The 22,220-nt window shown below is 51.2% G+C and overlaps 3 protein-coding genes across 4 annotated transcripts; 1 reads left to right on the forward strand and 2 right to left on the reverse strand.

The window, feature by feature from the left end:
* Nucleotides 1-712: 712 nt before the first annotated feature.
* Nucleotides 713-5,793, reverse strand: LOC309800411 (uncharacterized protein). Its single transcript, XM_082614497.1, has 5 exons — nucleotides 5,766-5,793; nucleotides 4,598-4,691; nucleotides 4,108-4,362; nucleotides 3,741-3,825; nucleotides 713-891 (listed from the first exon to the last, which is right to left on the reverse strand). Exons 2-4 carry the CDS (start codon nucleotides 4,645-4,647, stop codon nucleotides 3,747-3,749), a joined length of 384 nt encoding a protein of 127 aa, XP_082470623.1. The 5' UTR covers nucleotides 4,648-4,691; nucleotides 5,766-5,793; the 3' UTR covers nucleotides 713-891; nucleotides 3,741-3,746.
* A 13,339-nt stretch (nucleotides 5,794-19,132) lies between these two features.
* On the reverse strand, nucleotides 19,133-20,387 carry FAM229A (family with sequence similarity 229 member A). 2 transcript variants are annotated; one of them, XM_082613938.1, is made up of 3 exons: nucleotides 19,896-20,387; nucleotides 19,668-19,814; nucleotides 19,133-19,474 (listed from the first exon to the last, which is right to left on the reverse strand). In XM_082613938.1, exons 1-3 carry the CDS (start codon nucleotides 20,030-20,032, stop codon nucleotides 19,372-19,374), a joined length of 387 nt encoding a protein of 128 aa, XP_082470064.1. In that variant the 5' UTR covers nucleotides 20,033-20,387; the 3' UTR covers nucleotides 19,133-19,371. The 2 variants fall into 2 exon arrangements, with proteins under 2 accessions (XP_082470064.1, XP_082470063.1); XM_082613937.1 differs by having other exon boundaries at nucleotides 19,133-19,525.
* A 162-nt stretch (nucleotides 20,388-20,549) lies between these two features.
* Nucleotides 20,550-22,197, forward strand: TSSK3 (testis specific serine kinase 3). Its single transcript, XM_082613939.1, has 2 exons — nucleotides 20,550-20,733; nucleotides 21,499-22,197. The coding sequence occupies exons 1-2, from the start codon at nucleotides 20,589-20,591 to the stop codon at nucleotides 22,158-22,160; spliced, it is 807 nt and encodes a 268-aa protein (XP_082470065.1). The 5' UTR covers nucleotides 20,550-20,588; the 3' UTR covers nucleotides 22,161-22,197.
* The last annotated feature ends 23 nt before the right edge of the window (nucleotides 22,198-22,220 follow it).

The following is a 22,220-nucleotide window of genomic DNA, read 5'->3' on the forward strand; positions in this document are numbered from 1 at the left end:
GGCTAGAGACCACTTGTTGCCCACCAGAGTGGACTCTGAGACCCCGGGAGGGCTCTAGGCTTAGGGATGTCACGATGGGACCATGTTCCTCCCTTGCTTTAAACCTGTCCATGGCTCTCTACTTCCTCTTGGAGAATGTCCACCCCCTTGGCCTGGCCTTCAAGGTCTTTGAAGCTCCAGGCCCAGCTAGCTTCATCTTAGACAGAGCCCACCTGGCTGCCAGTATCACGGTTCTCTCAGCGGGATGACCGCTTTGATGATACCATTTCAGGCTGCAACTCACCAAGCCTTTCTCCATGCTGCCAGTTCTGCTTGGATTGCTACTCCCTTTGTAGGTCTACCCAGGGCCTGCCCATTTGTCAAGATTCAGCTCAAGGTACCCCTCCAAAAGGCTTTCCTGATCTTCCAGAGGAGTCACTGTGCCCCAGACAAACTAATGTCACCTTCTGTGGCATTTTACTGAGCTGGCATATGCCTCTGCCTTTCTCTTTCTATGGCCTGTGAGAGTCTGGGGAGGAGGAACAAGTCGGGTTCACCCAGTCTACCCCATGGGGGGGTGGTCACGGGTGCAGTGGGACATTCACGGGTGGCTACAGAGGCCCTCCCAGCCCTGTGGGTTCAGTCTAACTCAGTGTGTGTGGATGGGGAGAACAGAGATCATCCCCCAAAGTAGGGAGAGCCAGAGAGCAGTGAAAGCTGCTTTATTCGGGCAGTGAAGGGCGGAAACATGGAGACGCCAGGGGCGAGGGCAAAGGCGGACAATCTTCATCCACTGAGAGGGGACACAGGACTGTGCAGTGTTTCCAGGCCATCTTCCTGCTCATCCTGGCTTGGCACAAGTTAGCCTCGGGACCGTGATGAGATAAACCTGAAGCCTGTCTTCCCAAATCCCTGGAAAACAGACATCTGTGACACTCCTCTGGGACCTGGGGCACAGGTTGTGTAGCTGAGCACCCTAGACTGTCTGGGCTCTCGAACAGCTCTGCTGTGAACTCGCTGGGTGTCCTCGGGCAAGTCATTTAATGGCTCTGAGCCCTGATCAGTCTCCTTATCTGAGAATAATGGGAATAACAATGGTACCCACCTCATAGGGTTGTGATGAGGCCTGCGAAGTGTTAGCATAATAACTGGCTGAAAGTAAATGTGGAACAAATATGAGTTGTTAGGATTATAACTATTCTATCAAGAGACCTGGGTTCTGGTCCCAGTTCTGCCATGTTTTCCTCACTGGACCTGCCTGAGTTTCCATCTAAAAAATGGGATATTGGGCTTCCCTGGTGGCACAGTGGTTGAGAGTCTGCCTGACGAGGCAGGAGACACGGGTTCATGCCCCGGTCCGGGAAGATCCCACATGCCGCGGAGCGGCTAGGTCCCGTGAGCCATGGCCGCTGAGCCTGCGCGTCCGGAGCCTGTGCTCCGCAACGGGAAAGGCCCACGTACTGGGAAAAAAAAAAAAAAAGGATATTGAAGGATTAAATGAAATAATGGATGTGGCAGAGGCTCCTAAGATGAGTGATGGTCTCTTTCCCTCTGAGGTTCACCTCCCTGGGGCTGCAGAGGGGTTGTCACCTCCACTCTGTCAGGTCCTTACTGGGCTCTCTGTCCCGGCAGGATCTGCTGCCGCAGGGCCAGCCCATCTCCTCCTCTTGGCCCATGAGGCAGAATGAGAGGAAAGGGCTGCGGTTGCCCCAGCAGGGACTGTGGTTACGCAGGACGAAGGACTTCCTTCCAGACTGCAGGATGCTATCCTGGGAAGGAGCCAGAGATCGTGGGACAGAGGCTGCTGAGGGGAGGGATTGCTTCCAGGGGAATGTCCAGATTAGGCTGGTTAGGCCAGAGTGGGCCAGTGGAGTGAATGAGCTCAGCAGTGACCTCACTTCCAGAGAGCCTGGAGGGGCCCTGTTTAAACCTGCCCCATGGCTCCCAAGATCACAGAGACGACAGACAGGAACAGAGACATAGCCAAAGGGGTATTCCAGGAAAGACAGCCAGGGGCAAAGGTCCACCCACGAGACATATGCATGCTATTCCCTCCACCCAGAACACTCTTCCCAGGTCTGGAGTGGTTGATCTCTCATCCTTCAAGCCTTGATTAAGAGTTACCTCCTCAGACAGGACCACCGATTCATTCATGCAATCTTTAGTGAGCCCCAGTTATGAGTCAGGCACTGTTCTAGATCTGTGAACAAAACACAGTCCTTGCCCACTCCATATAATGTAGCACCTGGCCCACTTCGATCTTCTCAAACAGAGCACACTGTTTATCTATTTTTTCTTTTTTAAAAAAATATTTATTTATTTATTTTGGCTGCGCCGGGTCTTAGTTGCGGCACGCAGGATCTTCATTGTGGCATGCAGGATCTTCCAGTTGCGGCATAGCGTGCTCCTTAGTTGCGGCATGCACACTTCTTAGTTGCGGCATGCATGTGGGATCTAGTTCCCCGACGAGGGATCGAACCTGGGCCCCCTGCATTGGGAGCACGGAGTTTTACCTACTGGACCACCAGGGAAGTCCCCATATCTCTGACTTCTTTTGTTTGTTTGTTTGTTTGTTTGCGGTACGCGGGCCTCTCACTGTTGTGGTTTCTCCCGTAGCGGAGCACAGGCTCTGGACGCGCAGGCTCCGCGGCCATGGCTCACGGGCCCAGCAGCTCCGCAGCATGTGGGATCTTCCCGTACCGGGGCACGAACCCATATCCCCTGCATCGGCAGGCGGACTCTCAACCAGTGCACCACCAGGGAAGCCCTCTGACTTCTTTTTATTGTTGTCTTCCCAACCAGAATGTAAGTGCCATGAGGACAGGGATTTCAACTGTTCTTTTCACCAATGTGAACTCAATGACTCAGAGTATAAACCTGGCACAACCCTCTAAAATAGGCCCTTGATAAATATTTGTTGAAGAAATAAAAGGACACAGAGACCAGGGATAGACAGACACACAGAGAAAAAGAGCCATGCTCAGAGGTGATGCAAACATTCAGAGATGCCCCAAAATATCAAGCACACACAGACACACACAGGACAGTGTCCTTCAAGCAGGCCGCTTCCCCTAGGTCATTCAGTTTGGTCATCAGGCCTGGGGCTGGGGTGACTCCTGTCCTGGGACTGACCCAGTTGGTGCCCAAGGGCATGACCTATTCTGGTTCCCACACTCCCTGCGCGGGGCACCAAGTTGGCATTATGTTTGAAGAGCCCTCTTTGGAACTCTATTTTACTCCTTTAGTTGTCTTTTTTTTTTTTTTTTTTTTTTTTGCGGTATGCGGGCCTCTCACTGTTGTGGCCTCCCCCGTTGCGGAGCACAGGCTCCGGATGCGCAGGCCCAGCGGCCATGGCTCACGGGCCCAGCCGCTCCGCGGCATATGGGATCCTCCCAGACCGGGGCACGAACCCGTATCCCCTGCATCGGCAGGCGGACTCTCAACCACTGCGCCACCAGGGAGGCCCCTTTAGTTGTCTTTTGATGAACAGAAATTTTAATATAGTCGAATCTGTCAATTTTCCAAAAAAATGTTTGTGGTGGTTTGAGAAGGGCAGGGCTGAATAACGCCGAAGAAACCCACGCCCGGCCCGCGGGGCCTCTCTCACTGCGGTTCAATCCCCTCTGGGTCCTCGAGCCTGTAAGGCAGGGCGGACTAACCTCGTGCCCGGGTATCACCCTTTCCCCACCCCAACCTCCGTCAGGCCCCGCCTCTAGACCCGCCCCTCCAAGGTCGCGCCCTCTTCTGGCCCCGCTCCTCACCGGCTCTCACGGGCGCAGGGGAACTAGATGTCTCTTCCTCTTGCCCAGATATTGGTAGTTAATATTCTGCCACCGGTGCTTCCACCTGGAGGGAGGGAAAACTGGGCCGACAGGACCGGCAAGGCTCCCCCCACCCTCTGGGTCTACGCCCGCTTCGCCTAGTCCCTTCCGTGGTCAGCCGCTTCAGGCCCCGCCCTTCCTACCCAGTTCCGCCCACTCCTCCCGCTCCTAGGTACAGTCAAGCCCGGCTTATCCAACCCCTGTCCGACCCTCGCGTCTGGGGATCCGCCCCTTCCCACAGACCCCTCCCCTGCCGTAGGCACCGCCCCTCCCTCCTAGGGCTTCCGCCCCGCCCCCGCGCGCTCACATGAGGCGCGGGCGCGCGCCGTAGCAGCTGGGCCAACGCGCCGAGGGTAAGTCCGCCAGCCCAGTGGCACCCGGCAGCAGCAGTAGGTTGCGCGCCGGCCAGCGCCAGGCGGCGCCCGGCGGGCGGCGGCGCTGCGGGCTCAGCCAGTAGTCGCCCAGGCTGCGGTGGGCGGCGGGCGCCGGCATGGCCGGGCCCCGGCAGCCCCAGAAACACAACTCCTGGTCACGGCGGTGCGGGGGCGTGGCCCGGGGGCGCCTGCGGGGTAGACGGGCAGCGGTCACCCCAGGAGGCACGACAGGCGGGGAGTAGGCGGCCGCCTCGTGTCAGACGCGGCGGCGCAAGGGTCGGGGTCACTCCTGGCCCAGGTAGAGGGGTGGGGAGGGGGATTGGAGGCCCCCCTCGGGGCCTTCCCAAGGATCTGGACTCCTCCCCCCCAGCTGCCAGACCGGGGCCCTTCATCGCGCCGGCACCCTCCCCCGGGCCCCCTCACCGGGACAGAAGAAAATTCACCACGAAGTGGGCAGTCTCGGTGAATAGCATAGTGTCCAGTGCGCCTGGCCCGGCTTCGGCCTCTTTAATACCTGCTGGGACGTGGAGGGGGAGGCCTGAAAGACCATAGTCCCCCCGGGCCCCGCTGTTTTTAGCAGGAGGCGTCAGCTGGCAGAGCGGGGTGGGGCAGCGCCAGCCCCTCTGGCGGGGTCTAGTCCGTGGTCTGTCTTCAGCTGCTTCAGTGGGAGGGGGTTGGTCACCAGTGCTGGAGGATCCCCTGAGACCCTCCTCCCCCAGGATCAGGGACAGAAAGGCAAGGACAGGCAGAGGCAGCAAGAGGGGGCCCAGGATAGGAAGGTCAGCTGCCGTTTGGATAAACCCTTCCTTATTTCACCCAGGGGCCTCCAGCTTCTGCTTACACACCCCTGATGGTGTGTTCAGGAAGAAACCACACCTCAGAAGGCCTCACTGCTCCCGGGCTTAAGAGCCTCCCACCTCTGCCCCCATGGCCCTTACAAGAGCCTTTCCCTTGCTCTGGGGCACTCTTCGATATCAGAGGCAGAAGGCTTCTCAGCCACCTCTGGTTCAGCAGTTCTTATCTGGAAGCCAGGACTGAGTTCGTGGGAGCTTCAGGAGGCCCGAAACTGTTTGCAAAGTTCAAATACACATATATTTCTGGAAGGAATCTAGAAAAGGTCCCTGACACCTCCCCCAGCCCCCCCCCCCCACCAAAAATAAAATTAAAAGCCCATATGTTTTGCAGAAAGGAAAACAGGTTCAGAGAGGGGCAGAGAAAAGCCAGTAGTAGGACCCAGGCTTCCTACTACTATGCCCATCCTTACAAAGGGTGAGACAACCTCTCTGTGCCCTTGTCCTGCTCAGAGCATGGGGTTCCGGGCTCAGAGCCCTGGCTGGGCCCTGCTGCCCCACCCTCTGGGGATCCTGAGGAGCATGCTGGCCCCGCTCCCTTTCCCACACTGCCTGTTTGGGCTATTTCCCCCCAGTGACTCACACTGGCTGCTGGGGAGAGTGGGCAGCTGTTCTGAGCCCCCAGAGCCCTGTATGGCCCTGGCGTGCCCCCCTCCCAATTGTGTGGCCATATTTGGGGATTTCACCTCCTCTTTTCCCTCCTTGGGGAATTTCCCTCCTCTCATTCCTTCCTCCTTTACCTGTCTCCAAGTTCTCCCTCCCTGATGGCTCCTTCCCAGCAGCAAACAAACAGGCTCTAGTCTTTCCTATGTTTGAAAAAGAAGAAAGCCCTCCTTCGACCCCAGGTCCTTCTCCAGCTCCCCTTCACAGCCAACATTCTTGAAAGAGTTGTGAACACACGTTGTTTCCACTTCCTCACCCAACCCCTGCAGTCTGGCTTCCTCCCCCACCATTCCACAGGGGCAGCTCGTCAAGGTCACCACTGACCTCCCTGTTGCTAAATCCATGGGATGCTCGTGAGTCTTTATCTGATTTGACCCCTTAGCAGTGGCTGACTTTGACACAAACACTCCCTCCTATTTGAAACACTTTTGTGCCCTTGTTTTTCTGGACACTGTGGACTCTTGATCTTTTTGCTATTTTATTTACTTGATTTTTTTGCTATTTATTTGCAACCATGTGGTTGCCACCACATGGCAAATTTGTCATCCTTCACTCACTGGCTAATCATGGGTGTTCTTGGGCCTTCTACAGTCTGTCCCAGGGGATCTCATGGGTTCCCATGCCTTTGGTGTCCACCTGTGTCAGAGACTCACTTCTCTCTTTCAGCCCAAGCCTCTCTTCCCTGCCCAACACCTATCTCCTGGCCCCGTCCCCCTGGATGTTTCACCTCACAGCAAACATGCCCCACACCTGCCCTTCCTCCCATGTTCCCCAGCTTGGCCGTTTTCTCGGTTGCCCGAACTGGAAATCTGGGCTTCGTTCTAGACTCTTCCCTGTCCCTCCCTTTTCATATTCAAGCAGTTAGGAAATCCTGTCCTCTCCAGGATATGTCTAAAATCCAATTGCTTCTCTCCATCTCCAGTGCTACCACCTGGTCCAAGGCCCCATCGCCTTTCACCTGGGAGGCTGCAACAGCCTCCCGAATGATCTCCCCGCTGCTGCTCTCAATCTCCTATGTGGGCTGTTCTCACAGAACAGCCAGGATTGTCTTTCCAAAACATGAACGTGTCCCTCTTCACCATGTCTTCAGCACCACGTTCACTCGTGGCACAGACCAGTCCCAGGGCCAGGGATATTTCCCACCGCCATGTCCTTGTCTGGGTAACTGCTTCTCAGCTCAGTTCCAGTGTTGCTTCCTTAGGGAAGCCATCCCAGATCCCACAGCTGGCTCTGCTATTCCTTCTCCTCACGGTGCTCAGCCTCTCTGTAGACCCATCATGCAGTCATTCACTAGCCAGTCTAATCTGCAGACGTTCTACCAACTCCTGAACCCTTCCATTCTAGGCCCCGGGGTGTTAGGATGAATATGACACAGCCCCTGCCCTCCGTGAGTCCATAGTGTAATGGGGTAAACAGGCACTCCACAGGGATCAAGGAAGAGATGAGTACACAGTGGGACAAGCAGGTGCTTTGGGAGGGGAAGGACAGGTGGTCAGAGGAGGCTTCTTTGAGGACAATTGGTGGAGATCTGAGAGGTAAGGGGGATGGGAGGAGGCTATTCCAGGCAGAAGGAACAATGTGCTGAAAGGTGGGAAGAAGGTTTTGTGAAGAACTCAGGGGTGTCCACGTGGCTGGACAAGTGATGTAAAGAAGCCATTGATGAGATTTAAATAGGAGAATTACATGGCTGGGTTGTGGTCTTTATAGAATAATTCTGGGCTAGAGGAATCAAGCAGGGAAGGAAGCACAAGACCAGTTAGGGGGCTGCTGGAGTAATCAAGATGAGTAGTGATGGGGGTCTGGTTCAGGGCAGTGCGGTGGCATTGGAGCAGAGAAGACTGTGGGCACCAGGACTGGGGATTGGAGCAGAGAGAGGGAGTGAGAATGATTCCAGTGTCTTCACCCCAAGGGCAGGTGGGGAGAGGCCAGTGGGAGCTGGGACACCCATATTCCTGGGGGGTCCAACCCACTGATCTACCTGGTGTTAGGTTGCCTGCTGTCTTCCCACGGCCCTCATCCCTGCTTTTTCCTAGAGGAGCAGATGGAGTCCCGAGTGTTAGATGCCTGCTAAGGAGGCCTAGGAAGGAGGCCGGCGTGGGGAGGAAGGGGAAGTTGGGTCAGGGTCCAGATGTGATGGGGTTGCAGGGAAAGTGGCATTGGGGTTTCCTCTGAGTCTGGAAGCTCCACTGTCTCTGGCTTCACCCTGAGACCCCCCAGTTCTGAATGCTCAAACTCAGGGCCCGGTCCTTAGGAGTTCTGGGGGCCTCTTAGGGGCTTCGAGTCTATATCTGAGAAGCCACAATGCCCTGACAAGTCCCCAGGATTCTAGAGAGTCGCTAGCATCAGTGTGCACTTCCCACGAGCTGGCCCACTGCCTATTACCTGCATGATCCCCTGCAATCCTCACACTAACCCTTGGAGGCATGTAGCTTACTATCCCCGGTGTATGTACTAGACTTCCAGGGTTAAGGGACTTGCTCAAATTCAAACAGCTAAAATGATGCAGAAAGAGGATTTGAACCAAGGTTTGACTGACATCAGAGTCTGTGCTTTTAACTCCTGTGCTATATTAAGCCTGTCGACCCCTTGGTTGATTGGCTCAGTAAAGGGAGGAGGCTTTGTGGGGGATTTGCTTGTGGTTGGGGTGGCTGCCCCCTTCTCATATCAAGCGATGGGAAAGGGTAGCGCTGACGTCAATTGTTGCCATGGAGATATAGCAACCCTTTCCCTGCCATCTCCATGGTAACCTGGGGGGGTCCATCTGTACTTCGCCCCCTCCTTCTAAAAGAGGGTCCCTTAGGGAGGGGCTGTCTAATAAGGTGTCTGAGAGAGAAGTCAGGGAAGGCAGTGATTCAAGTATCCTTTCCCTGGGCCCCTCCTCATTCCTCAAGCTGAGAATGAGGCTGGGATGTGGGGGTCCTGCCTGGGGGTCTGGAGAAAGCTTTCCCCTCCAGGGTGAGGGAGGCAGTTCTGCCTTTCCCACCTGGGGATTCTCCTGGAAATGACCACCCTCCCCCCCGCCACCAAGTTCCTCAGCACCTGAGCAGGACTGCGAGGAACTTGGTAGAGGGAGGCGAGAGAGATTCCCCAACGCTCTCCAAGGCTGGGCATCACCCAGCCCCTTGGTGATGGTGACATGGCTGGCTCTCTGCTGCCCCTTGAAGCCAAAGGTAGGAGCAGCAACAGCCTCCCTTGCTCAGTGCTAGTGGTACCCGACATTCCTGCCTGGTGCTCTGTGTGCATTACTTTACCGAAAGCTTCCACCAGGTTTCATTAGCCCCATTTTACAGATTTGGAAATAGAGACTCAGAGAGGCTAAATATGTAGCCCAAGTTTGCACAGCTAGTAAATGGCAATCAGGACTCAAATCTAGGACTAGAGTTTAGGCCAGTGACTTTTCCAGGGGGAAAAAAGGAAGAAGCAACAGAGAACATGATGGAAAAGGAGAAGAAAAATAGAGTGAAGTGACCCAGGTTGGAGCCTGTCATTCTCCCTGTCACCTACAGAACAAAGTTCAAACACATGGCCTCCCTGATTCAGCTTCTCTTCTGTTAACTCATCCCTGGATCCCTTGAATTCTGAGCTCTGCAAGGGCAAGGGATCTGTCAGATAAAGGCCTGGGTTCTCCACCTCGTGTGGCCCAGGTAGGTGTTGGTAAAAGTTGATTGAACTGAGTTCCTTGAAATTGTCCTCCACTTTCCTGACTCAAGGCCTTTGTCCACAGTGTTCCACCTGGAATGCCCTTTCCCCTTGCTCATGGCCATTCTAGAGCTATGTAGCCCCAGGGTGTGGCCCACTGGCAAGGTGTTTGTCTGTATTCTTTGCATCCCTCACTAACCAAACATACGGGAGGTAGTGGTAAATCTTTTTTGTTTGTTTCTTTTTCTTTTTCCTTTTTTGGCTGCATTGGATCTTCGTTGCTGTGTGCTGGCTTTCTCTAGTTGTGGTGAGCAGGGTGCACAGGCTTCTCACTGTGGTGGCTTCTCTTGTTGCGGAGCACGGGCTCTAGGTGCGCGGGCTTCAGTAGTTGTGGCACACAGGCCCTAGAGTGCACGGGCTTCAGTAGTTATGGCGTGTGGGCTCAGTAGTTGTGGCTCACAGGCTCTAGAGCGCAGGCTCAGTAGTTGTGGCGCACAGGCTTAGTTGCTCCGCGGCATGTGAGACCTTCCCACATCAGGGATTGAACCCGTGTCCTCTGCATTGGCAGGCAGATTCTTAACCACTGTGCCACCAAGGAAGTCCCAGTAAATCTTTCTTTAAAGGAAAGGAGTGTTGAGAAGATTGGAGAAAGGAAGTGAGGGAGATAAGAGAGAAAGGAAGAATGGGAAGGATTCAGCATTTGTGGGCTGGCAAGGTCCATAGAGATCACTACTGCTTTTTTTTTTTTTTTTTTTTTAAACTAGTGAGGAAATGGGCCCAGAGGGAAGGGATTTGCCTCCCAGCAGGTCATTGCTAGGCCATGTGAGTTCCATGAGGGTCAAGGCCCATGTCTGTCAGGTCCATCGCTGAATGCCCAGTGTCCTGCACAGGCCTGGCTGGTAGACTTGTATTGAATGAAACAGGGACAAAGCCTGAAGGAGAACCCAGTCACACAGAACTCCTGGTCACACTTTCTAAGGCTCCTCATTGCCTTCAAATTGAGTTGTTACACTGGCCCCTGCCACTCTCTATCCCTTTTTTTCAGGCTTCTTTTCCTCCCAGGGGTACTTGGTCTTTACATAAGTTGTCTCTGTTCCTGGAATGTTTTTTCTCCATCATTACCCATTACTTTCTGGTGGTGCTGTCAATCACCTGGCTACGCTTGCATCTCAAGTGTAGGCTTACCTGTGGCTCAGCCTGGTCAATTGTAGTCTCCCATCTCCTTGACAGTGGTAATTGGCCCAAGGAATGTGCATGTGATTTAAGAAGGGCCAATCACTGGCCTTCCCAGGGATAGGTATACCGAGACTGGGAGAAAGCAGGTCTCCCTTCCTGGGATTAAAAAAATTTTTTTAATTTAGGCTGTGCCGGGTCTTAGTTGCAGCACATGGAATCTTTAGTTGCGGCATGCGGGATCTTTTAGTTGCAGCATGTGGACTCTTTAGTTGCGGCATGTGGCCTTCTTAGTTGTGGCATGTGGACTCTTAGTTGTGGCATGCATGTGGGATCTAGTTCCCTGACCAGGGATCGAACCTGGGCCCCCTGCATTGGGAGCACAGAGCCCTAACCACTGGCCCACCAGGGAGTTCCCCCTTCCTGGGATTTCTAAGCTGACGCAGCCATGTTGCCATGTTCCCTGCCCAGAGGAGATAATCAGGGATGAGAGGAACAAAGCAACAGTCCTGGTGGGGTCGAATCCTTGATTCCAGCCCAATGGATGCCCTGGTTCCTATAGTTCTTCCTTTAATCACTAACATATCCTTCCCAGCAACTTGAAACAATCAATTCCTTTTTTGCTTAAGCTAACATCAGTTGCTTGCAATGGAGAGACCTTATCAATACAGAGGCCGTTTTTTTTTCTCTCTAAAATTACAAGGGCCTCCTAAGGAGGGTGAGTACTGTTTACTGGCAGGGAGGCCCTTTTTCTGCAGAGCAGCAAAATGGGTTGTTAAGCGGAATAGGACCTGCTTGGAGTTTGGTGGGGATTGAAACAGCTGGATTACTTCACTTAATAGAAGAACAGAGGATTATAGGACTTCCGGGTAAGATGGCGGAAGAGTAAGACGCGGAGATCACCTTCCTCCCCACGGATACACCAGAAATACAGCTACACGTGGAACAACTCCTACAGAACACCTACTGAACGCTGGCAGAAGACCCCAGACCTCCCAAAAGGCAAGAAACTCCCCACATACCTGGGTAGGGCAAAGCGGAGAGATCCGCACACAGAGGATCGGTGCCGAGCGGCACTCACCAGCCCGAGAGGCTTGTCTGCTCGCCCGCCGGGGCGCGCAACGCTGGAAGCTGAGGCTCGGGCTTCGGTCAGAGCGCAGGGAGAGGACTGGGGCTGGCGGCGAGAACTCAGCCTGAAGGGGGCTAATGTGCCACAGCTAGCCGGGAGGGTGTCCGTGAAAACTCTGGAGCTGCCGAAGAGGCAAGAGACTTTTTCTTCCCTCTTGGTTTCCTGGTGCGCGAGGAGAGGGGATTAAGAGCGCTGCTTAAAGGGGCTCCATAGACGGGCGCGAGTCGCGACTGAAAGCGCGGAGCCCAGTGACGGGCGTGGGACGCTGGGGCTGCTGCTGCCGCCGCCAAGAAGCCTGTGTGCGAGCGCAGGTCACTGCCCACACCGCCCTTCCGGGAGCCTGTGCAGCCCGCCACTGCCGGGGTCCCGGGATCCAGGGGCGGCTTCCCTGGGAGAACGCACGGCGCGCCTCGGGCTGGTGCAACGTCACGCCGACCTCTGCCGCTGCAGGCTCGCCCCGCACTCCGTGCCCCTCCCTCCCTCCCGGCCTGAGTGAGCCAGAGTCCCCGAAGAGGCTGCTCCTTTAACCCTGTCCTATCTGAGCGAAGAACAGACGCCCTCCGGCTACCTACACGCAGAGGCGGGGCCAAATCCAAAGCTGAGACCCAGGAGCTGTGAGAACAAAGAAGAGAAAGGGAAACCTCTCCCAGCAGCCTCAGAAGCAGCGGATTAAAGCTCCACAATCAACTTGATGTATCCTGCATCTGTGGAATACATGAATAGACAACACATCATCCCAAATTGAGGAGCCCGGAGTCAGTGCTGTGCCTCTGAGGTGGGAGAGCCAACTTCAGGACACTGGTCCACAAGAGACCTCCCAGCTCCACATAATATCAAACGGCGAAAATCTTCCAGAGATCTCCATCTCAACACCAGCACCCAGCTTCACTCAACGACCAGCAGGCTACAGTGCTGGACACCCTGAGCCAAACAACTAGCAAGACAGGAACACAACGCCACCCATTAGCAGAGAGGTGGCCTAAAATCATAAAAAGTCCACAGACACCCCAAAACACACCACCAGACGTGGACCTGCCCACCAGAAAGACAAGATCCAGCCTCATCCACCAGAACACAGGCACTAGTCCCCTCCACCAGGAAGCCTACACAACCCACTAAACCAACCTTAGCCACTGGGGACAGACACCAAAAACAACAGGAACTACGAACCTGCAGCCTGCAAAAAGGAGACCCCAAACACAGTAACATAAGCAAAATGAGAAGACAGAAAAACACACAGCAGGAGAAGGAGCAAGATAAAAACCCACCAGACCTAACAAATGAAGAGGTAATAGGCACTCTACCTGAAAAAGAATTCAGAATAATGATGGTAAAGATGATCCAAGATTCTATTTCCCAGATCCAAAATCTTGGAAATAGAATAGACAAAATGCAAGAAACAGTTAACAAGGACCTAGAAGAACTAAAGATGAATCAAGCATCGATTAAAAACACAATAAATGAAATAAAAAATACTCTAGATGGGATCAATAGCAGAATAACTGAGGCAGAGGAACGGATAAGTGAGGTGGAAGATAAAATAGTGGAAATAACTGCTGCAGAGCAAAATAAAGAAAAAAGAATGAAAAGAACAGAGGACAGTCTCAGAGACCTCTGGGACAACATTAAACGCACCAACATTCGAATTATAGGGGTTCCAGAAGAAGAAGAGAAAAAGAAAGGGACTGAGAAAATATTTGAAGAGATTATAGTTGAAAACTTCCCTAATATGGGAAAGGAAATAGTTAATCAAGTCCAGGAGGCACAGAGAGTCCCATACAGAATAAATCCAAGGAGAAATACGCCAAGACACATATTAATCAAACTGTCAAAAATTAAACACAAAGAAATCATATTAAAAGCAGCAAGGCAAAAACAACAAATAACACACAAGGGAATCCCCATCAGGATAACAGCTGATCTCTCAGCAGAAACTCTACAAGCCAGAAGGGAGTGGCAGGACATACTTAAAGTGATGAAGGAGAAAAACCTGCAACCAAGATTACTCTACCCAGCAAGGATCTCATTCAGATTTGATGGAGAAATTAAAACGTTTACAGACAAGCAAAAGCTGAGAGAGTTCAGCACCACCAAACCAGCTTTACAACAAATGCTAAAGGAACTTCTCTAGGCAAGAAACACAACAGAAGGAATATACCTACAATAATGAACCCAAAACAATTAAGAAAATGGGAATAGGAACATACATATCGATAATTACCTTAAATGTAAATGGACTAAATGCTCCCACCAAAAGACACAGAGTGGCTGAATGGATACAAAAACAAGACCCATCTATATGCTGTCTACAAGAGACCCACTTCAGACCTAGAGACACATACAGACTGAAAGTAAGGGGATGGAAAAAGATATTCCATGCAAATGGAAACCAAAAGAAAGCTGGAGTAGCAATTCTCATATCAGACAAAATAGACTTTAAAATAAGGACTACTAGAAGAGACAAAGAAGGACACTACATAATGATCAAGGGATCGATCCAAGAAGAAGATATAACAATTGTAAATATTTATGCACCAAACATAGGAGCACCTCAATACATAAGGCAAATACTAACAGCCATAAAAGGAGAAATCGACAGTAACACAATCATAGTAGGGGACTTTAACACCCCACTTTCACCAATGGACAGATCATCCAAAATGAAAATAAATAAGGAAACACAAGCTTTAAATGATACATTAAACAAGATGGACTTAATTGATATTTATAGGACATTCCATCCAAAAACAACAGAATACACATTTTTCTCAAGTGCTCATGGAACATTCTCCAGGATAGATCATATCTTGGGTCACAAATCAAGCCTTGGTAAATTTAAGAAAATTGAAATTGTATCAAGTATCTTTTCCGACCACAATGCTATGAGACTAGATATCAATTACAGGAAAAGAGCTGTAAAAAATACAAACACATGGAGGCTAAACAATACACTACTTAATAACGAAGTGATCACTGAAGAAATCAAAGAGGAAATTAAAAAATACCTAGAAACAAATGACAATGGAGACACGACGACCCAAAACCTATGGGATGCAGCAAAAGCAGTTCTAAGAGGGAAGTTTATAGCAATACAATCCCACCTTAAGAAACAGGAAACATCTCGAATAAACAACCTAACCTTGCACCTAAAGCAATTAGAGAAAGAAGAACAAAAACATCCCAAAGTTAGCAGAAGGAAAGAAATCATAAAAATCAGATCAGAAATAAATGAAAAAGAAATGAAGGAAACGATAGCAAAGATCAATAAAACTAAAAGCTGGTTCTTTGAGAAGATAAACAAAATTGATAAACCATTAGCCAGACTCATCAAGAAAAAAAGGGAGAAGACTCAAATCAATAGAATTAGAAATGAAAAAGGAGAAGTAACAACTGACACTACAGAAATACAAAAGATCATGAGAGATTACTATAAGCAACTCTATGCCAATAAAATGGACAACCTGGAAGAAATGGACAAATTCTTAGAAATGCACAACCTGCCAAGACTGAATCAGGAAGAAATAGAAAATATGAACAGACCAATCACAAGCACTGAAATTGAAACTGTGATAAAAAATCTTCCAACAAACAAAAGCCCAGGACCAGATGGCTTCACAGGCGAATTCTATCAAGCATTTAGAGAAGAGCTAACACCTATCCTTCTGAAACTCTTCCAAAATATAGCAGAGGGAGGAACACTCCCAAACTCATTCTACGAGGCCACCATCACCTTGATACCAAAACCAGGCAAGGATGTCACAAAGAAAGAAAACTACAGGCCAATATCACTGATGAACATAGATGCAAAAATCCTCAACAAAATACTAGCAAACAGAATCCAACAGCACATTAAAAGGATCATACACCATGATCAAGTGGGGTTTATTCCAGGAATGCAAGGATTCTTCAATATACGCAAATCAATCAACGTGATACACCATATTAACAAATTGAAGGAGAAAAACCATATGATCATCTCAATAGATGCAGAGAAAGCTTTCGACAAAATTCAACACCCATTTATGATAAAAACCCTGCAGAAAGTAGGCATAGAGGGAACTTTCCTCAACATAATAAAGGCCATATATGACAAACCCACAGCCAGCATCGTCCTCAATGGTGAAAAACTGAAACCATTTCCACTAAGATCAGGAACTAGACAAGGTTGCCCACTTTCACCACTCTTATTCAACCTAGTTTTGGAAGTTTTAGCCACAGCAATCAGAGAAGGAAAGGAAATAAAAGGAATCCAAATCGGAAAAGAAGAAGTAAAGCTGTCACTGTTTGCAGATGACATGATACTATACATAGAGAATCCTAAAGATGCTACCAGAAAACTACTAGAGTTAATCAATGAATTTGGTAAAGTTGCAGGATACAAAATTAATGCACAGAAATCTCTGGCATTCCTATATACTGATGATGAAAAATCTGAAAGTGAAATCAAGGAAACACTCCCATTTACCATTGCAACAAAAAGAATAAAATATCTAGGAATAAACCTACCTAAGGACACAAAAGACCTGTATGCAGAAAATTATAAGACACTGATGAAAGAAATTAAAGATGATACAAATAGATGGAGAGATGTACCATGTTCTTGGATTGGAAGAATCAACATTGTGAAAATGACTCTACTACCCAAAGCAATCTACAGGTTCAATGCAATCCCTATCAAACTACCACTGGCATTTTTCACAGAACTAGAACAAAAAATTTCACAATTTGTATGGAAACACAAAAGACCCCGAATAGCCAAAGCAATCTTGAGAACGAAAAATGGAGCTGGAGGAATCAGGCTCCCTGACTTCAGACTATACTACAAAGCTACAGTAATCAAGACAGTATGGTACTGGCACAAAAACAGAAAGATAGATCAATGGAACAGGATAGAAAGCCCAGAGTTAAACCCACGGACATATGGTCACCTTATCTTTGATAAAGGAGGCAGGAATGTACAGTGGAGTAAGGACAGTCTCTTCAATAAGTGGTGCTGGGAAAACTGGATAGGGACATGTAAAAGTATGAGATTAGATCACTCCCTAACACCATACACAAAAATAAGCTCAAAATGGATTAAAGACCTAAATGTAAGGCCAGACACTATCAAACTCTTAGAGGAACACATAGGCAGAACACTCTATGACATAAATCACAGCAAGATCCTTTTAGACCCACCTCCTAGAGAAATGGAAATAAAGACAAAAATAAACACATGGGACCTAATGAAACTTAAAAGCTTTTGCACAGCAAAGGAAACCATAAACAAGACCAAAAGACAACCCTCAGAATGGGAGAAAATATTTGCAAATGAAGCAACTGACAAAGGATTAATCTCCAAAATTTACAAGCAGCTCATGCAGCTCAATAACAAAAAAACAAACAACCCAATCCAAAAATGGGCAGAAGACCTAAATAGACATTTCTCCAAAGAAGATATACAGACTGCCAACAAACACATGAAAGGATGCTCAACATCTTTACTCATTAGAGAAATGCAAATCAAAACTACAATGAGATATCACCTCACACCAGTCAGAATGGCCATCATCAAAAAATCTAGAAACAATAAATGCTGGAGAGGGTGTGGAAAAAAGGGAACACTCTTGCACTGCTGGTGGGAATGTGAATTGGTACAGCCGCTATGGAGAACGGTATGGAGTTTCCTTAAAAAACTACAAATAGAACTACCATATGACCCAGCAATCCCACTACTGGGCATATACCCTGAGAAATCCATAATTCAAAAAGAGACATGTACCAAAATGTTCATAGCAGCCCTATTTACAATAGCCCGGAGATGGAAACAACCTAAGTGTCCATCATCGGATGAATGGATAAAGAAGATGTGGCACATATATACAATGGAATATTACTCAGCCATAAAAAGAAATGAAATTGAGCTATTTGTAATGAGGTGGATAGACCTAGAGTCTGTCATACAGAGTGAAGTAAGTCAGAAAGAGAAAGACAAATACTGTATGCTAACACATATATATGGAATTTAAGAAAAAAAAAATGTCATGAAGAACATAGGGGTAAGACAGGAATAAAGACACAGACCTACTAGAGAATGGACTTGAGGATATGGGGAGGGGGAAGGGTAAGCTGTGACAAAGTGAAAGAGCGGCATGGACATATATACACTACCAAACGTGAGGTAGATAGCTAGTGGGAAGCAGCCGCATAGCACAGGGAGGTCAGCTCGGTACTTTGTGACCGCCTGGAGGGGTGGGATAGGGAGGGTGGGAGGGAGACGCAAAAGGGAGGGGTTATGGAAACATATGTATATGTATAACTGATTAAATTTGTTATAAAAAAATAAAAATAAAAAAAAAATAAACATCTCTGCAAAAAAAAAAAAAAAAAAAAATAGAAGAACAGAGAGTCCCGGTGGCCGGGCGGAGGTTGGGGGTGGTCGCCAGGAGGTAAGGGTGAAGGGGGAGAGGAGAGAGGGAGAGAGAAGCCAGCACTATGGCCTGAAGCCAGGGATTATTCTGGTAAAGGGGAAAGAAAGGCAGGGATGGGCTTTTAAGAGCCAGGATGTTAAAGGACCGGGGCACTGAATGGTCAAGTCTAAAGTCCAAGTAGATCCTTTTTGACAAACATCCTCTCTTCTTTCAATAAGCCTCCTACATCTTGGACTGCCTGGGAGGGTAGTCGTGGAAGTCGAAAAGGGTGGCCCTTTCTGGTGACCATGGGATCTGAAGTGCTCTGGGAGGCTTAGACTTCTACTGCATGTGGATTAGAGGAGAGGTGTTGAGTCAATCGTACTTAAATCTCAGGGGACAGGAGACTGAACCTGACCTTTGGGTTACATACATCTTTTTCCAATATTAAAATAATACAGGTTCATTAAAGCAAAATTGGAAAGTGGGAAATACTCATTCAGCTTCCAGGCAGCCTTCCTGTCATGGGCCCCTCCTATGCATGGATTTGGGGGCCTCAAGTCTGAGGATGCTGAGGAGTGCACTAGCATCACCTGTCATCTGGGGGACCCCAGGCACGTTGCTTAAGGCTCAGCTCCCTCACCTGTAAAAAAGAATAAGAAATCGAAGTTTTTCAAACGACGTCTTCCCCAGTCTTCTGGGCCCACCAGTCCTAGGAGAAACCAAAGCTCAAGATGGACGGGGCAGCCCCTAACCCCTTCAACAAAGCCAGAGGTGCCCAGGGTCACAAAACAGCAGGTAGCAAAACCAGACTCCATGTTGGGAGAATTAAATGGGCCTGGTGTGGGTGGCCATTCTCGTTAAGTTCTCTGTCCACCCCCTCCAGGCCCAAGCTTCTCTGGGCCCCCAGAGTCCAGCACAGTAATGCTAATTTTACTGGAGAACCAAGGAGAGTGTTGGGGAGATGGATGAGGGCAGAGCCTGAGCAGAAAGGCGGCCCTGAAAGGAATCATGACCAGCAAGAAATGGGGGAAGGGCTTGGTGTCCAGGGAGAAGAAAGCGGAGTCGGAAGGGCAGGCCCCTGGGTCTGGGTCCAAGTGAGGAGGCAGCAGAAGGGAAGATGCCTTTGGATGAGGCGGAGCAGCGGGCAGGCCCGATCCGACGGATAAACATACACGGCCAGCCCGGAGTGGAAAGAACAGTTTATGCTGTGCTTTATTAAAATGTGCATCGTTCTTTTATTTTAAAATGTGCATCATCGTCTCGTGCTCGGCGTGCGCGACCTCAGCGTGGTCGCCTGCGGCTGGCCTCGAACACGCCCGGCTCCCGCGGAGCTGCCATGCGCAGGCGCACTCAGGTGGTGCGGACCCGGGGGCTCCCGCCCAAGGCCAGGTAGACGTCGATGGGCACGTGCAGCAGCGTCAGGCAGTGGCAGCCGGGGCAGCGTCGAAGCGGCCTGGGGAAAGCGGGGCGCGACAGGGGGCGCTGAGGCGGGAGCCGGCTCATCCTGTAAGGGACGCATCGGGGAGTGCACTTGGGGTCCCCGAGGTTCGGGCGTGGATGTGAAACCTTACGTGGGGCGGGGGTGGGGCGGTCGGGTGACGGAAAGTGGGCTGGGGTGGGGCGGCGAGGAGGGGCGCCGGCCTCACCTGACCGGGTTGTGCTCCGTAGCTACCCGCTCCGGGCTGTCCTGGGACTCGAGGGGGACGGCAAGGCCAGGGGAGTCTCCGGCCTCAATGGGGAATCTCCGACCCTGCGGGGGCTCTTGGGCACTCATGTCCGGGCCCCGAGGCGCTCTGCGCGGGGAGTGGCGGTCAGGCAGCTCGCGGGCCGCCGGGCGCCCCCTCCTCGCGCCCGCCCCGTGGGCCGTCGCTTACCTGCTGGAGGCCGAGGCCGGTCCCAGTCTGGAAGTAGCTGCCCGAGACCTGGCCGCGAGAGGACGCTCCGGTCCAGGCGAAGCTGGGCAGGTGTCTGCGGCGCGTCCGGGCCCGGGCGTCGAGGGGGAGGGCTGCATTGTCACCCGGGCCGCGGCGCGCTGACCTCATAGAACCCGTTCCTCCCGCCGGGGAACCCCGCGCCGTCCCGGCACTTAGCGCGGCGCGAGCCGGTACTTGGAGGGCTCTTGCCATGGGTCGCGCAGACCCCCAGCTGCCCGATGGGGGAGCAGGAGGCTGTGTCCACGGAAAGGAGCCTGGCATCCCGGGCCGCGCGCAGACGTCCGGAGCGCCCCCCCACAGGCGGGGCTGCGACTCACTACCTGGCGCGGGGGCAGAGCGCAGCGGTGACTTAACCCGTTCTGGGTTTGGTTGTGGTGGTGAAGGCAGGCAGGGGCATTGCCCATTTTGGCCAAGTGTCACACAACACCTACATCACAATTGGGCCAGTTTTAAAATGCCTGACCCTCTCCCCCTCCACCACCCGCGGCTCGTGTGTCCAGACGGATAATGTTCTAGCGCTGGGGGCGGCTGCGGATGAAAAGGAGCAGGCCAAAGGCGATGGTGGACTAGAGCTGCCTCGCAGAGGCAGCATGAGCCGAGAGGGTGATAGGAAGGAAGGAGGTGCTAGACAGCATGGAGGACTTTCTGCTCTCCAATGGGTACCAGCTGGGCAAGACCATTGGGGAAGGGACCTACTCAAAAGTCAAAGAAGCATTTTCCAAAAAACACCAAAGAAAGGTAGCGATTAAAATTATAGACAAGATGGAAGGGCCAGAAGGTGAGCTGGGGCCCCTTTGGAGGAAGCGAGGGCTGGCTGAGGTGGGTGGGTGCTTCCTCCAGTCAGAAGGATCATTCCCTCCTCCCCTTTAGTCTGGAACCAAGGAAAGCAAGAGAGACTGTGGCTCTGGGGTAGGTCAGTGGGGAACAGAGGGATGCTGCGAGTCCAGGAAAATCACACCCTCTAAAATCCAAGATTAAAGTGGCAGGAGGTGAAGGATCCTCAGAAGCAGAGCCGGAGTCCACAAGGCCTTTCCTGTTCCAGGAGGGGAACAGAGACGGGCGAGGCCACGGCCAGGGCTAGCAGAAGGCAGGAGCTGGAGCCAACGAAGGCAGAGATGGGGAAAAGACAGGGCTCATGGAAAGAACTGTGGGTCAGGAGGCAGACGTGAGAGGAGTGGGCTCATCATGCTGTGGGCAAATCAGGCCTCGTAACTGAGATTCAATAGCCTTGTCTAAAAGTCCCTAATAGTCTAAAAGTCTAAAAGCACTTTGATATCTGTGGGCTCACAGGCTGCTCACAACAGTCCCTGAGGCTGACAGGGAGTAGTTCCTTTCAGTAATATATTAACTACAAAAACAATAGAGGTGAACATTCTTTGCAGTGTCCAAGCAGACAGACATTAAAGACTATGAAAGGAAACCAAGGCACACGACCCAGACATGGTGGGGAGATAGGCAGACAGAAGTTGCAAGGCAGCAGACAGGAGGGAGGAGTTAGGCCCTTCTGGACTTGATGCTCCATCTCTTTCCCTTGTTTCCGTAGAGTTTATCCAGAGATTCCTGCCTCGGGAGCTCCAGATTGTCCGTACCCTGGACCACAAGAACATCATCCGAGTGTATGAGACGCTGGAGTCTGCCGATGGGAAAATCTACCTGGTGATGGAGCTGGCTGAAGGAGGGGATGTCTTTGACTGTGTGCTGAATGGGGGGCCACTGCCCGAGAGCCGGGCCAAGGCCCTCTTCCATCAGATGGTCGAGGCCATCCGCTACTGCCATGGCTGTGGTGTGGCTCACCGGGACCTCAAGTGCGAGAACGCTTTGTTGCAAGGCTTCAACCTGAAGCTGACAGACTTTGGCTTCGCCAAGGTGTTGCCCAAATCGTGCCAGGAGCTGAGCCAGACCTTCTGCGGCAGCACAGCCTATGCCGCCCCAGAGGTGCTTCAGGGTATTCCCCACGATAGCAAGAAGGGTGACGTCTGGAGCATGGGCGTGGTCCTGTACGTCATGCTCTGTGCCAGCCTACCTTTTGATGACACAGACATCCCCAAGATGCTGTGGCAGCAGCAGAAGAGGGTGTCCTTCCCCACTCATCTGGGCATCTCGGCCGAATGCCAGGACTTGCTCAAGCGGCTCCTGGAACCAGACATGATCCTCCGGCCTTCAATCGAAGAAGTTAGTTGGCATCCATGGCTAGCAAGCACTTGATAAAAGCAATGGCAAGTCCTCCCCAATAAAGTAGGGGGAGAAAGCAAACCCAAAAACCCA

The sequence above is a fragment of the Mesoplodon mirus genome (genome assembly GCF_964341445.2).
Source record: "Mesoplodon mirus genome assembly, chromosome: 3".
Classification (NCBI taxonomy): Eukaryota; Metazoa; Chordata; class Mammalia; order Artiodactyla; family Ziphiidae; genus Mesoplodon; species Mesoplodon mirus.

Bases quoted from the DNA above. Each gene is read 5' to 3' on its own strand.
- FAM229A (XM_082613937.1), bottom strand. From the start codon at position 20,032: ATGCAGCCCTCCCCCTCGACGCCCGGGCCCGGACGCGCCGCAGACACC. The intron at 19,815-19,895 runs GTAAGCGACGGC...CTCCCCGCGCAG, and splicing joins CCGGCCTCGGCCTCCAGCAG to AGCGCCTCGGGGCCCGGACA. The intron at 19,526-19,667 runs GTGAGGCCGGCG...CGTCCCTTACAG, and splicing joins ACGGAGCACAACCCGGTCAG to GATGAGCCGGCTCCCGCCTC.
- TSSK3 (XM_082613939.1), top strand. From the start codon at position 20,589: ATGGAGGACTTTCTGCTCTCCAATGGGTACCAGCTGGGCAAGACCATT. The intron at 20,734-21,498 runs GTGAGCTGGGGC...TTGTTTCCGTAG, and splicing joins CAAGATGGAAGGGCCAGAAG to AGTTTATCCAGAGATTCCTG.
- LOC309800411 (XM_082614497.1), bottom strand. From the start codon at position 4,647: ATGCTATTCACCGAGACTGCCCACTTCGTGGTGAATTTTCTTCTGTCC. The intron at 4,363-4,597 runs GTGAGGGGGCCC...TCTACCCCGCAG, and splicing joins GTGAATTTTCTTCTGTCCCG to GCGCCCCCGGGCCACGCCCC. The intron at 3,826-4,107 runs GTGAGCGCGCGG...CCCTCCCTCCAG, and splicing joins GGCGCGCGCCCGCGCCTCAT to GTGGAAGCACCGGTGGCAGA.